This window comes from Oreochromis aureus, linkage group 23 (genome assembly GCF_013358895.1).
Source record: "Oreochromis aureus strain Israel breed Guangdong linkage group 23, ZZ_aureus, whole genome shotgun sequence".
Taxonomy (NCBI): Eukaryota; Metazoa; Chordata; class Actinopteri; order Cichliformes; family Cichlidae; genus Oreochromis; species Oreochromis aureus.
In genome coordinates this window covers 40,530,902-40,543,764 of record NC_052963.1, presented here as the reverse complement: position 1 = coordinate 40,543,764, position 12,863 = coordinate 40,530,902, and the positions used below count along the sequence as shown (strand labels likewise).

At 40.9% G+C, this 12,863-nt stretch overlaps 1 protein-coding gene and 1 long non-coding RNA gene across 2 annotated transcripts in view; one reads left to right on the top strand and one right to left on the bottom strand.

The window, feature by feature from the left end:
• LOC120436377 overlaps nucleotides 1-6,120 on the bottom strand; it is a 27,839-nt gene extending 21,719 nt beyond the window's left edge. Inside the window, exon 1 of the long non-coding RNA XR_005610366.1 lies at nucleotides 5,989-6,120. This is a non-coding gene — a long non-coding RNA (uncharacterized LOC120436377). The remainder of the gene's footprint in view (nucleotides 1-5,988) is intronic.
• ncanb (neurocan b) overlaps nucleotides 1-12,863 on the top strand; it is a 180,817-nt gene extending 167,954 nt beyond the window's left edge. The window contains exons 15-16 of the mRNA XM_039607316.1: nucleotides 3,529-3,711; nucleotides 6,019-12,863. Of these exons, the coding sequence (XP_039463250.1) occupies nucleotides 3,529-3,711; nucleotides 6,019-6,155 (320 nt within the window). The 3' untranslated portion in view covers nucleotides 6,156-12,863. The remainder of the gene's footprint in view (nucleotides 1-3,528; nucleotides 3,712-6,018) is intronic.

Below are 12,863 nucleotides of genomic sequence, written 5' to 3'. Positions count from 1 at the left end.
ACATAGATCGACCGGTAAAAATTAATTTACACTCAACTTTTTCTTTGCCACAGCTGACAGATACTGCATCCACATTATTGCACACATTGCATTAGTCAATCTCCAATCTACTTCCCTTACTCATGAAGATCCCAAGATACTTGAATTTTCCATTAGAGGCAACAACTCTTTCCCAACCCAAAACAGTCACCCTTTTCCAACAAAGGCTGACTGCAAAAAGCAAGGAGAAGATCCTGCAACCACCAAACCTGACATTCTCCACTCCTTGGCTGTGTGTGCCTAGAAATTCTAAACATAATCTGTGGCAAAGCGCAGTCCTAATAAGGTCCAGCCATCACTTATTGCCATTGTGGTTCTACAGGTATTGAATAGCCTGTACCAATGGGCCTAATACTCCCAAAAGGCCCCCACACACAGGACACCCTGAAGGACGCAGTTAAATGCCTTCTCCGAGGCCACAGGTTATAAATCCAAGTGGACTTTGACTGAGATCCGTTACCTGTGGTGTATTTCTGTTTAGTGAACAACAAAACAAAACCATTATCTCGGTTGATCTGAGCAGCTGTCAGTGTTCACACAAACAGACTTTCTTAATAAACAAAACTGAGTTTGAACATAACTCCGTGTGAGACATACTCCCATAGTGTTGTGCAGAGAATACACACACACATTTGCACATCTCTCTGATTTGTTTTCACATGACTGCCAGTAGGTGTGCGGATGTTTTGAGGCCATAAAGGAACCAACTAGAGGAACCCAGCAGCTGTCTGCAGCTTTCCGCATGACTCACACTGACTACCCCCCTGCAACACAAGAAAAATGGCAAAGAAAATATTCTAGATATTTTCACAACACACATGCAGATATACTGCATAACTTCTTCTTAACTTCCAGTGTTGACTTAGAACAGGGATATCAAACCTGTGGCTCTGGACCACATCCGGCTCTTTTATTGATAAATATGAATATGAATAATGGTGATTTTATGTATAATTTTATTCATGCTGATAAGGGGAAAATAGAGAATGTAACGCTTATTGAAAAGATTTGTTTGCTTTGATTGGAAATGTCGTTAAAAACATGATCAACACAGGTCAGAGATCTGTTTATTTTATATATTATAGTTTATTTCTATTTGAACTGTTTTAAAGCTATTAGGCTTCTTTATGTTCTATTTATCATCAAAGTAGCCTCCTCTAAATTTGATATACTTTGCACGAACAGCACTCAAAGTATGCAAAGCGGTCTCTACATAAAATATTTTTTTCCCCTTCATCTCACAGCTGTTCTGTTTTATCTGTAATAAGAATCATTTAAAAAGTAAATAATTTTCATTCTGTTTTATCTGTAATTTCAAAAATACAGCAAAAACATGGCATTATTTTAATGGAAATGCAAAGTTAAAGAGCCAAAATCACTGCAGCTTGTAATTATTTACACCTATGAGTAATGTTGATAGGCTAATTAATAATTAATAGGCTTCCGCAGTGATATTATTTGGGAGAAAACCTGCTTTTGATAGTAAAGGTTACTCATCCTAAGCTTGAATTAATGCTACGTAGTTGTATGAGCCGTCAGACCAACCAATCAGGTGGCAGTTTTTACATCTATCCATACTTAGTGAAGACACTGAGCAAAGTGTATTTCAGATGCAATGACAAACAATGCTTCAATATGGATTTTACTATGAAGAGGTTTCTAAAATGATTCATTGTCATCATGCAAGCAACGATGAGTCTTTTACCAATCACACGTCCTAAAAGACTGAACAGGTGCTTTTGGTGTTTTTTTGATGGGCTTTTCTAAGACCCAGCTTCCTTTCACTCGCAGCCCTCTAGTCTTCACTATAAAAAACACCTTTTCCAGCTCCATTTCCCTTTTCTGAGTTTTTTGACGTTTTATTTTATGCCTACTTCAGTACAATCTCACTTAGCTTGTCTGCACTGTGAGAAATCTTTCAACAGCGTACATAGGTGACGACTAATGGAAAGCTACCTTTTAGCCTTTCATTTGTGTCAAGACAGTAATAGTCTCAAGTGAGGGGGAAGTGCTTATTGCCCCTTCCATCCACAGTGTATTAAACTGTAAATGTGACGTTAAACCCTTCATCAGAGTTAATGGCATTGCTTTCCCTTATTAAGAATTTAAGAGGCATTAGGACACAGACAAGGGAATTAAGGACTGTCAACATTTTCTGATTGCTGATTAAGTCCTCTCCTGACTGGTTTGTTGCTGAACTGTGCAAATGACATACAAGGATGAAGTCAGGGGCCATCAAAGCTGACTTTAAGTTTCCTGTCTGAAAGGACCTCAAGCTGGGTTTCAACTCCGGGATGTTGGCAGGTTGACGTAGTGGGGACTGATAGTACCGGTAATATCAGTTGGGGGTTCAAAATGGTGCTGCACTTTAGTTTATATTTAACCTTTTTTTCCATTGGTTGTCATAGAAATTATTAAGTTTCCTCAGTGGTAAATGGAAAAGTTTAAAACTACAGCCTGTCTATATTTTATCTAGTTCATTTAATAATATACATAATGGATCAGATGGAGTTAATGACTAAAACCTAACCATAGTTTTTCCATTATTTTGTTGCGCATTGTGTTGAAAGATAGGAGTGAAGTCAGCCCGACCAGTGCAGACTGACACCCCGACGGGAGAGCTAAAAAAAATGGTGAAGTTGTTTGAGTGCCTCCCTGAGGCTTGTCCATCCTGTCAGTCTCTGACCAGAGTGTCAGTTCTCTGTCTGTCTCAGCTTGAGTAAACAATTTTCTGATTCTGCCTCCTCTCTTTTATGTGTCTAAAATGCTGTGTTACTTTGAATCCCACGCACTCACTCGCTGACAGACTTGGACAGACACCCTGTCCTGCAGACGCTAAATCCACAGATTGAAGCGGTTTTCAAAAAAATGTTTTAGCCAAGCCATAGTCCCGCTGTGTGTGGGATGTGTCCTTAAAATCTGAATGTAAACACCATTTGGAACCCTGAAATGTTTAAGTGAAGCACACTAATGGGGTGAATCCAGGTTAAAGTCATTACTGTTTAAAGACGACTTATTATGGTCAGTTCCAGCTCCATGTTCTTCGTCTCTACTGCTTCACTGTTCCGAATAAACAAATAAAATAAGATGTTTTAATTTCTTTTCCCTCCCTTTGAGGCAACTTTCTTTTGATTGAACTTCCTCTTAAAAATAAGGATTGAATCGCAGGTAGGGGGGTTCTGTGATCCCACTCAGAGCTGTGTGCCTAAGAGGAACGTATTAAGGATATCTCTTCTCACTGGTGTCATACAGAGCCAAGGGAATAAAAATAGCCTGAAACCGAACATTCAGAGGACTCTGAAGCCTGAGATTGTTGCTCGTAGGGATCACTTGAGCTGATCACGTCAGAGAAAAACAAGGAAAACAATGATAAGAACCTTTTAAGAATCTTATTTGATTAATAAATACTAATGACACAGCAAGAATTGTAAGTAATTACAGTAAAACTAACTAACCTCATTAATATTCCGTATTTCTCTGTCTCTACAGTGCTTTGCGGGGCCCCTCCAACTGTGGATAATGCCTTCCTGATTGGTCGGAAGCGTACCCACTATGACATCCACTCAGTAGTGCGTTACCAGTGCGCCGATGGCTTCCTGCAGCGGCACGTGCCCACTGCTAAGTGTCGTGCTAACGGCAAGTGGGACCGACCTAAAATCATCTGCATAAAATGTGAGTGTTAACAGAGAGAATATGGCTGCTTGGTAAACAGCAAGACTTACACAGTTTGTTAGGTCGTTTTCACATTTGTGTTTTAATCATTATTAATATTTTTAGCATGCACACCAAAAAAGACTGAACCCCAAACATCAACAGCCCCCAGGAGCTGCTGTCACTTTGTGTATTCTCGGGCTTTCCATCCCCGCTCTCGTTATTGATAATTGCAGTTTTTAGTCCCTTGGGCTTGCTTAGAAGTCACAGGGTGTCCTTTGAAGTGTTTTGTGCTCGTGGTAATTTTTTTCCCACTTTTCCTTTGTAGACTTTTTCAAAACTAATTCTAACAACAGGTTGAAGCTTCATGTAATACAACACACGTGCAAGAAAGAAAGAAAGGTCCAGTGATTTACAGAAAGATCTGCAAGCATATACAGGAAACGCAGTATTTGATACAAAAATAGCGGTTATGCAGTTTTAATGTGTTTGAGTCAATATGTGGTGTAACCACCTTTATTCTTCAACACAGCCTGAACTCTATTAGCCAGCTTTCGTGTAATTTCTTTAAATAGGTATAACTCTCCAGGATTCTTGAAGGACATTTAAAGCTCCTTTCTGGACATTGGCTGCTTTTTGTTCCGTTCTCTGTCGAGTTGATCCCACACCGCTTCACTAATAATCTGGGGAAGCCAACTCAAGGCCGATAGGTTTCCATTATGTGTTTTTCGGCCCACATATATTTTTACTGCATTTGCAGTGTGTTTGGGAACTCAGGGTACTTTTCCTGTTCATAATTCCATCAATTTTGACAAGATCTCCAACACCACTGGCTGAAATACCAGTGTGTCGTTTCCTCAAGAAAGACTTCTTGACAGCCACCCTTCAGTTGAGACCATTTCTAATGAGGCTTCAGTAAACAGTAGATGAGTCAGTTAAAGGACACGGTGCATTTTTCAGGTCCTGTATCAGGTCTTTCCTTGATTCTTCCTATTTCTTAAGGACCTTCATATACCGTTGTTTCTAAATTTTTAGACGTGAGACTTTTTCTTTATACTCCACTTGTTGAATTTCCTCACCTTTTTAAGAACATACTGACAGGTTTCCCGCTAACAACTCTTTGAAAGTCACTTTGTTGGTCCAACAAAACTTGAATTGTTATTTTTGGCATTTTATGTAGATTAAACTAAAGAAATAGGGACAGGTTACATACTGCTCGTAACAAAGTGTGTCTGAAGATGTAATGCTGTGTGTAGACACATCCCTTGAGTTAAGTGCCTTTTTCTGCTTGAATGATTAATAGGTCAGTGTTAAGTGGTTTAATAAACAAAAGCACAGTCCTCTAAAAATGGTCAGGTATAAGACAATACTGAAAATGAAAGAAAATACAGTCAATATCTAAAGAAAATTTTTGGAAGACATTCAGTAAGCGTGGAAAATTACAGCTACAACTTTAAAACGGCTCAACTGGCTCAAAACTTTTCCACAGTACTGTTGTTTTGCGCATGTAAAACATCTGCACAAAATAATCTTGCACAGATGGTGATAGTGATGACATTGTGGTGATATCGCACTTGCTGCCGGGTATTTCTGAAACAGCACAGAAAAGCAGTTTCTTTCACTGAATACCTTATCTTCTTTAAAATAAACTTTACTTTTATCGATTTTTAAACTGCTCACACTAACTGCGACAGAATATACCAAATTGATGTCATAACTTTTCACCATAATTTTCTCTTCCTCATAGGCCGGTTGATCTATCTGAAATATTCAACAAACTGAGCCTTGTATTTCACTTCACTTTGCTCACAGGATGACAGTAATGATGAAATACTGAAATAATGTAGCTTCTGTTCAAAGCGATAAAGATTCCTTTGCTTATGACTCTTTATCTTTGGACAGAGTTGTTTTTATGGCCCAGAGTTATAATGTTGTTATCATTCATTGCAGACGACATTTCTTTGTTGGCAACCCAGAAAGGGACGGAGCAATCTAATTTGGCAGTACACACCAGGAACAAGCTTATACCGAGGCAGTGAGTGGGTGGCTAGCTCATTGTGCCCTTGCTAAAGGCGCCCAGTCTACTCAATGAGAGATAAAACAGATTCCCTCAGTGTGGTGGAAACAGTTAAACCATCTGCACATTTTGACCTTCCTGCGTTTTGATCCCTGTTCTCTCACATCTTACCTGGTTTCAAAAACTTCTGATCCTTGCCAGTGATTCATCTCCCGCTTGCATCAGTTTTCTACCCTTCACTTTCATCTCATTACATACTGAAATACTCCTTTAATACTTACTTCTCTCTTCCGCTTTGGTTGCTCCTCCAGCCCGGCGAGCTCACCGTTACCGGCGCCACCACCACAAGACCAGGAGAGAGCGCAGAAAGCACAAGAGGCACAACCACAGAGAGGGAGGCCACCACGGCGGAGAGGGAGGCCAGGGTCACAACCACGCCCGCTTCTGAACCAAAAAAACACCATCATTCCCCTCCCCCTTTTCTCCTCTGCTGCCAGCTGCAGTTTGCCTGTCTCCCTGTCGTCCCCATTTCCCCAAACAGTTCTTCACAATAACAGCCCAAAACTCTCTGACCAAGCCGCCTCCCTCCAGCCTCGTCCCGCACTGCATTGTCCTGCCCTTAGCTCTACCCCCGGTACTCCAAGTCAGCCTGTATCATAGTCAACTGCAAGGCCTGGCAAAGTGTTGCCAGGCCTCATCAACAGGACAATAACAAATCCCTTTGTACTCTTTTTACCCTCCTTTCTCGGTCCGACGTTCTGGTCATACCCTTGCTGTCTCTTACCTACCTTCTTTCTTGACCCAGTTACTCTCCCCTCGAGCTCAACGATGACCTGAAACATGGGGCTACGCTGACCTGTTTTTCAAAAAAAAAAAACCCTTTGAGAGCCACACTGAACATTCTTCAGAGAGAAGTTCCTAAATAGGGATTACATCATTGAATTTGCTGTATCAAAATCAGAGGAGTCAAGGAAGACATTGTGTTGTTGACTTGAGCCTTTTGTCTGTTGAACACATAGTTATTTTTTACAAATACTCAGTGTTTATTTCTTGACTCTGCTGCTTTTGGTTCGCTCTTTGTAAGGCATTGTACTTGACTTAATGCGACACTGAGTTATTCCGAAACAGATTTAATTGATTTTCTTTCATTCAGAAACAGTTGTAATTGAATTATTTTAATTGTTAGCGTTGTATCTTCTTGTCAGTGTAAGACCATTACTTTAGATCAGATGCTTAACCCCAGAGGAAAATGGAAATCACATCCCTTCCCATTGCAGTTTCAGCACATCACATCACACATCAGTCACTTTTCAGAAGTGTTGAACAATATCAAACACCTCCTGCTGCGTCATACATCCACACCTGTCATTGTAGAGGGGTAATCTGAACGTTTGATGTCAGTTTGTCTCAACTCAGCTCAGCAGTCCCGCATTTGCTTTTTCTTTTTTCACAATTTGAGCTGCTGTGGAAATGTGTGCTGTGAATTAATCAAGGTGATGCAGCAGGGTGAAGAGCCTCTCACGTATCTGCTTCGCCTTTATTTTGAAGGTTTACTGCTGTTTTTACTGCATTGTGTGTTCAACAAGAGTATTGGTACATTCATATTGGGGTGTGTCAGGCCAAGGACTGCATTAGCTAGGCGCATAAGTATTATTCAGTCCCTCTCTGAGTGACATATTGTTCAATTTTGCAATTAATTTTATGTAGACGTGCAAATGATTAGCAAACATGGCAGTGAGATCACACTTTTATATATCACAAAAACACAGTGCACAGAAGATCAGAGTGGACTGTTTCACATCCCTCCTCTGAAAACAGTGATTCATTTTCACCATCAATCTGTTTTTAACTAACATTTATTTATTTAAATCTTCTTTGTAAATCTGCCAATGTGCATCCTCATCAAGCTCATCAGGACAACAGGTCAAGAAAAGTAAACCGCTGATTTGGACAACACTTTCAAATAACCATTTTTGCCATTAATACATGGGAAAATGTTGCTCTTGAAACAAACTTAAATCTTCACTCCCAGGTAGTTTAAAACATGTGATTTAAAACCATCCACTTTTTTAACTGTTTGTCCAGCTTATGCTACAGTCACACTGGGGAAAACAGGGACAACAAAATTATTGGGACAGTTTACAATGAACTTGCAACCTCGTTGCCTTTGAAATGGTTGTTTCGAAGACTGAAATCTGGCCTGTGACCATTTGCACTCAGTTGCCATCTTCAAAGCAACTTTGGTTTGACAAGACAGAGATAAACTGGAAAGAAGCTTATCCCAGGTGTTACATGGGTAGAGCCAGGGTACCCCGAGCACGTCCCATCAAAGGGCTAACACAGAGACACAGACACCCTCTCATCCACGCCAGTTTGGAAAACCCTCAGAGGCACAGGGAGAACATCCAAACTGCACGTAGACACCCACGCTCACCATGAGGTTCAAATCAAGAGCCATATTGCAGTGAGACAACAGTGTAACCACTGTGCCACAACCTTTTTATGGCAAGTCGATTGGTGACAGTTTGGGATTTGTTTGTCTCAATTTCAAAACATCCATCCTTTGTAGAGCATCATTAGCAGCGATTAGTTAAAAGTTTTGTGTCAAGCAAAACAACTTGTCTGTCTGCCTGCTAGATTTGTATCATTTCATTAGTTGTTTTTTTTTTAATTTTACTGAAAAACAGCCAGTTGCTGCTTGTGGAAAAAGTGCTGATGAGACTGAACCAAAAAGTCAAGTTAGGGGCTACAAAGATTCGATCTCTCAGATGCTCTGAAAATATTTGTGATTTTTGTCTGTGTTTGTCACTGAAATCATTTGATCCGTTGTCATAACACCGACATTCAGAACAAGGTTTAACGATTAAGGGACTGAAGATGTACATTTTTGTAGTGTAGTCTTCAGCCTTAACCAGCTCTCTGAAGCAGGAAGAATTGAGCAAGTAGTGGGAAACAAGCACGACAACAAGCTGAGATTGTTGTATCATGAATCAGAGCTTTGTGCAGAGTATGAGGATGAATATGATGCAGAGGAGACAGAGACAACAAGCTCTTGCTCATCTCGTGTCTGTGTATGTGGATGCCGCATGTGTGCGTTATGGCTGAAGACGCCGACAATGGCTGAGGTCCCAGTGGATGACGATATAAAGGATCAGCAGAGATTAAGGCTTGCCATTTCTGGAGTCTCGCAGCTGTTCACACCTGAGCTCGCCCCTGTCGTGTCTCCTCTTTTAAAGAGGGGATTGAGATGGATAGAACAAGCACTTTGCTCCCTTTTTCTTCCCCTTTACTGCCGGGTTAAATTGCTGTTTTTTAAAGCCAGCACTTGGGGTTAGAGCTTCTGGGATTACACCCCAGCACTTTTATCCCTCGTTTCTCCATCTCGTTATACTTTTATCATCACCACCTATACACTTTAGTACCTTTCATCTTCGTCGGGAAGTGGACAATAAGCACACCTAAATTCAGTTTAACTTGTTTTTTAGTGGAGAAAGCGTACACTCAGGGTTTTCAGCAGCCTCTCGCACATCTTATGAAAACACTAAACCAGGATCAGGTTATAAAAAGTCACTTGAGGTAAGAAAATCTATCCTGCGCACATAAATCCCCCCGCCTTTGTTTATCTCCCCTCACCTTGGCAATGACAACGCTCCTCCACATGGAGAAGAATAGTGATCGTAGATCCCTGTATCAGTTTAATTAATCTACTGCATGCCTAATTAACAAGTTGCATTATCTGCAGAACCACAGAGCAGCCATGACAAGGGGAGGGTTATGCTGATGGACAGCGAGTGGAAAGTAAAGAGTGACAGACAGGGAGCCCAAAGAACTGTCATAGCTGTCGAACAGCTGTCGCACGAAGATGTCAGGCTGACACAAACTTCTCTTTTTCTGTCTTTCCTGGAAAATAGATTGATAAAAGAAAGCGGATGAATAAAAGGACAGACCGAAGACCCAATTCAAATCAGAGATGACACACAGGGACGGTTTAATTACAGCTGTGTAAAGGTTCAGCTGTGTGACAGGACAAAATTTTAATGTGATAAAGCGATAAGGAAATGAATACAAGCTAGCTTATAGTGGTTAATAAGACTGGACGTTTGTGTTTAAGGAGAGTCTGACATCTGTCAATTTTTCATTGCCTCTGCAGAGATTTTTAGGCCTTCCAAACAAGATGCAGAAAATTTATTTAAATCTTCCATCCCACATGAGTTGATATGTTGATATGTGTGGAATTTCTACTGATAATGTTCCATTTTTTATTTAAAAAAAAGAGAGAAGTCAAAAGTATAATAGACAGCACATAAAAGATCCGTTTGAATTTAACGGAGAGCTTCGCCCTCTGGACCGAGGGTAATGAACAATTTAGTTTTTGCACATCCATTGGGACTGAGCTGGTCTTTTAAAGGTGGTTAACCTTTCTCACCGGCAGAGAGGAGAAAAAAAATCTTTCAATGAATTCAAACAGCCACACTTTTCCTCTTGAAATTTCAAACAGTGTCTGTCTCTCTTTGCTTTTGACTCCTCCTTTTAATCTCCTCCACTCACATTCCTCTCCCCTTCCCTCGTCAGGCTTTCTAGTCAGAGCCCCGAGGGCAGGCAAACAGAAAGCGACAAACTCTTAGAATTGTGAGTGTTAATTATGAAGATGAATGAGTTAACAGCGGTCTCTGCCAGCTGTCTCTTGGCTCAGCACCACGCCTCGGGGGGGAAAGCAGCGGGCAAACCGCTGAATGTCTTCGCAGCCAGAAGGCCTCTTCTCAGGCGTAGCCACCTATCGTAATTGTTACCCACTTACTGAGTTCCGCATACATGAGATAGGAATTGGATTGATGGGAGTGCAGTGGCATCTTCTTGTGCTTGTAGCTGTGACTGTCTGATTGCCCTCTGTCTCAATGTTGACAGCGGGAGCGCAGCTCGGTTAAATTTGTTGTACATGTTTTTGACGAAGCACGCGCCTAGTTGGAAGAGTGTGACCGAGGCGGGTGCAGCAGCCTTCATAAACACCAATGTAATTTCCAGTGTACGTGGAGGGAAAAAAATCTAATATCCAAGCATGAAATTGCAGATAATAAAACAACGTTACAAGAGAAAAACTTTCTAGGATGACGACTTGAAGGCATAGTTCACCCCATTATCAAATATACATGTTTTTCCACTATCCTTCTCAGATTGCATATGGTGTGACTTACCCAGTTCTGTAGTTATCTGCAATTGAGAGATGGCTGCCTTCTCTCTCTAGAATTAAATGGAACTTGTAATGACAAACTATGCATTTGAAAAACATGGCAGCAATGTATTTTCTTTGCAGAAGTCACCACCTGTTAATTACTTAAAAGAAACACATCCTGTATCAGTTTGTCTGCCAAACTACACCTCTACATTAAAGGAAGCTGCATTAGTATTCAGCTGAAGGATCGTTTATGTTTACATCCTGTCACAGTGTCATGGGTACAACCTCTTGTCACAGATATGCATGCTTCCTTTTGCACAGTGATACTGCTGGCAAGGCTATCTTGGTTATAGAAAAGAATTTCTGAGTAAAAGACATTGAAGCTTAGTTTTTCAAGGTGCTTCAAGTGCTACAAAACCAACGCCATCGTAGTTTTGTTATAGTCGAGAAAACAAAAACAACTGTTTAAGAGTTTAGCATCTGTAAAATTGGGCAACTCATACCAAACGAGTGTAAATGGAAAACTATCAGTTAATTTGCACATACCTCGAGGATTGATCAGTGGAATGCCTAATAGTACTGTGATGCCTGTTAATGTTGTAAATGAATGTTCTGAGGAATGATCAGAGCTATTATTGCAGTAATCATATTGCAGTGATTTTCACTTAAAGCACTTTGTGCAACAGGCTGCATTCACCCATTCAAACACACATTTATAAAGTGCTTATTCCATACACATAGCATTCACACATCTGCAGTCACACACTAGCGAGACTACGGCTAGGACACCCTGACCTGCAGACTGGAGCAGCCAGAGGTCAAAGTCAAGTCTACCGCCTGTTTGCAATGGAGACAAAGAGCATATGTTTGTGGGGATGGAGGAAACCAACAGCTCTTCTTTCCCGCATGTATTGTAACATCTTTCTGTGACTCTGGACCTGATGCATTTGAACAGGACACTCATCAGTCATGACGGCCTGATAAGAGCGTTAGAGGCTGTTGTCCTTCCTCAATCACACGCAGACAGACTATTGATTTCGTGATTAGGCTGTCTGTCCTGGGTTCTTATTAAGTCCGTCGATGGCATCGGCGGTACAATTGCATTGACTGACTGCTGAGCGTTTTTTAAATGACAGGAAAACAGACTGGTGTAGCTTATAGCACTCCTATGTGTCCATAAGACACTCCAGGTAGTGTTCTGTCCCATATGCATACTACTACTCTCATAACTCCCTATCTCAATCTCATAACCATCTCATGTGGATTTTTTTTTTAAACTTTCACCTCCCTCCTGAGGACTGCTGCATCACTTGTCTAAAATAGTGGAAACCACACTGCTGGTATTTGTATAACATCGCAGCTCTGTCTGATGCTGAGTTGAGACAGTTTATCACTGTAAAGAAAATGGCTGGGATGGATGGATGGAGATATGTTACAGTGGGATTATGACAAATGTGAGTGACAAACGCAAAGTAGGAAGCAGTGAAAATGCTCCCTTTTCTCCTCTGTGATATAAATACTCAAAGTTTTTTGTTAGAACAATCCATTTAAACTCTGGGCGTGTTTGTTGCTTAGCCTCTCTGGGCCATATTCACACAGCCTCTGTGGATGAAAAACCCATCGCCTGCTTTCTGTTCCTCTCGTCGGCTCACACGCTGCTGGTTTATACCGCTGCAACAGAAAAACAAGAGGCGCTCGGTCAACAGGAGAGATGGAAGCGAAGTAATAGTTTGCCAAACTGACAAACATCACTTCTTTGGCTCCATTCCCCGCACAACACTTCAGTCTGTGTGTGTTTGTGTCGACTGTGAGCACATACACAATATCGCTGACGCTGAGCTCATCTACAGCTGTGTGAATGTGGTCCACAAGTATTTATCCATATTTATTGATGTATGTTCTTATGAATTCCAGTCCTGTCCCTGTATTATATTCTTTACAAGACAAATGATCATTAAAGGAAACCCTTGTTTGGATCCGTTA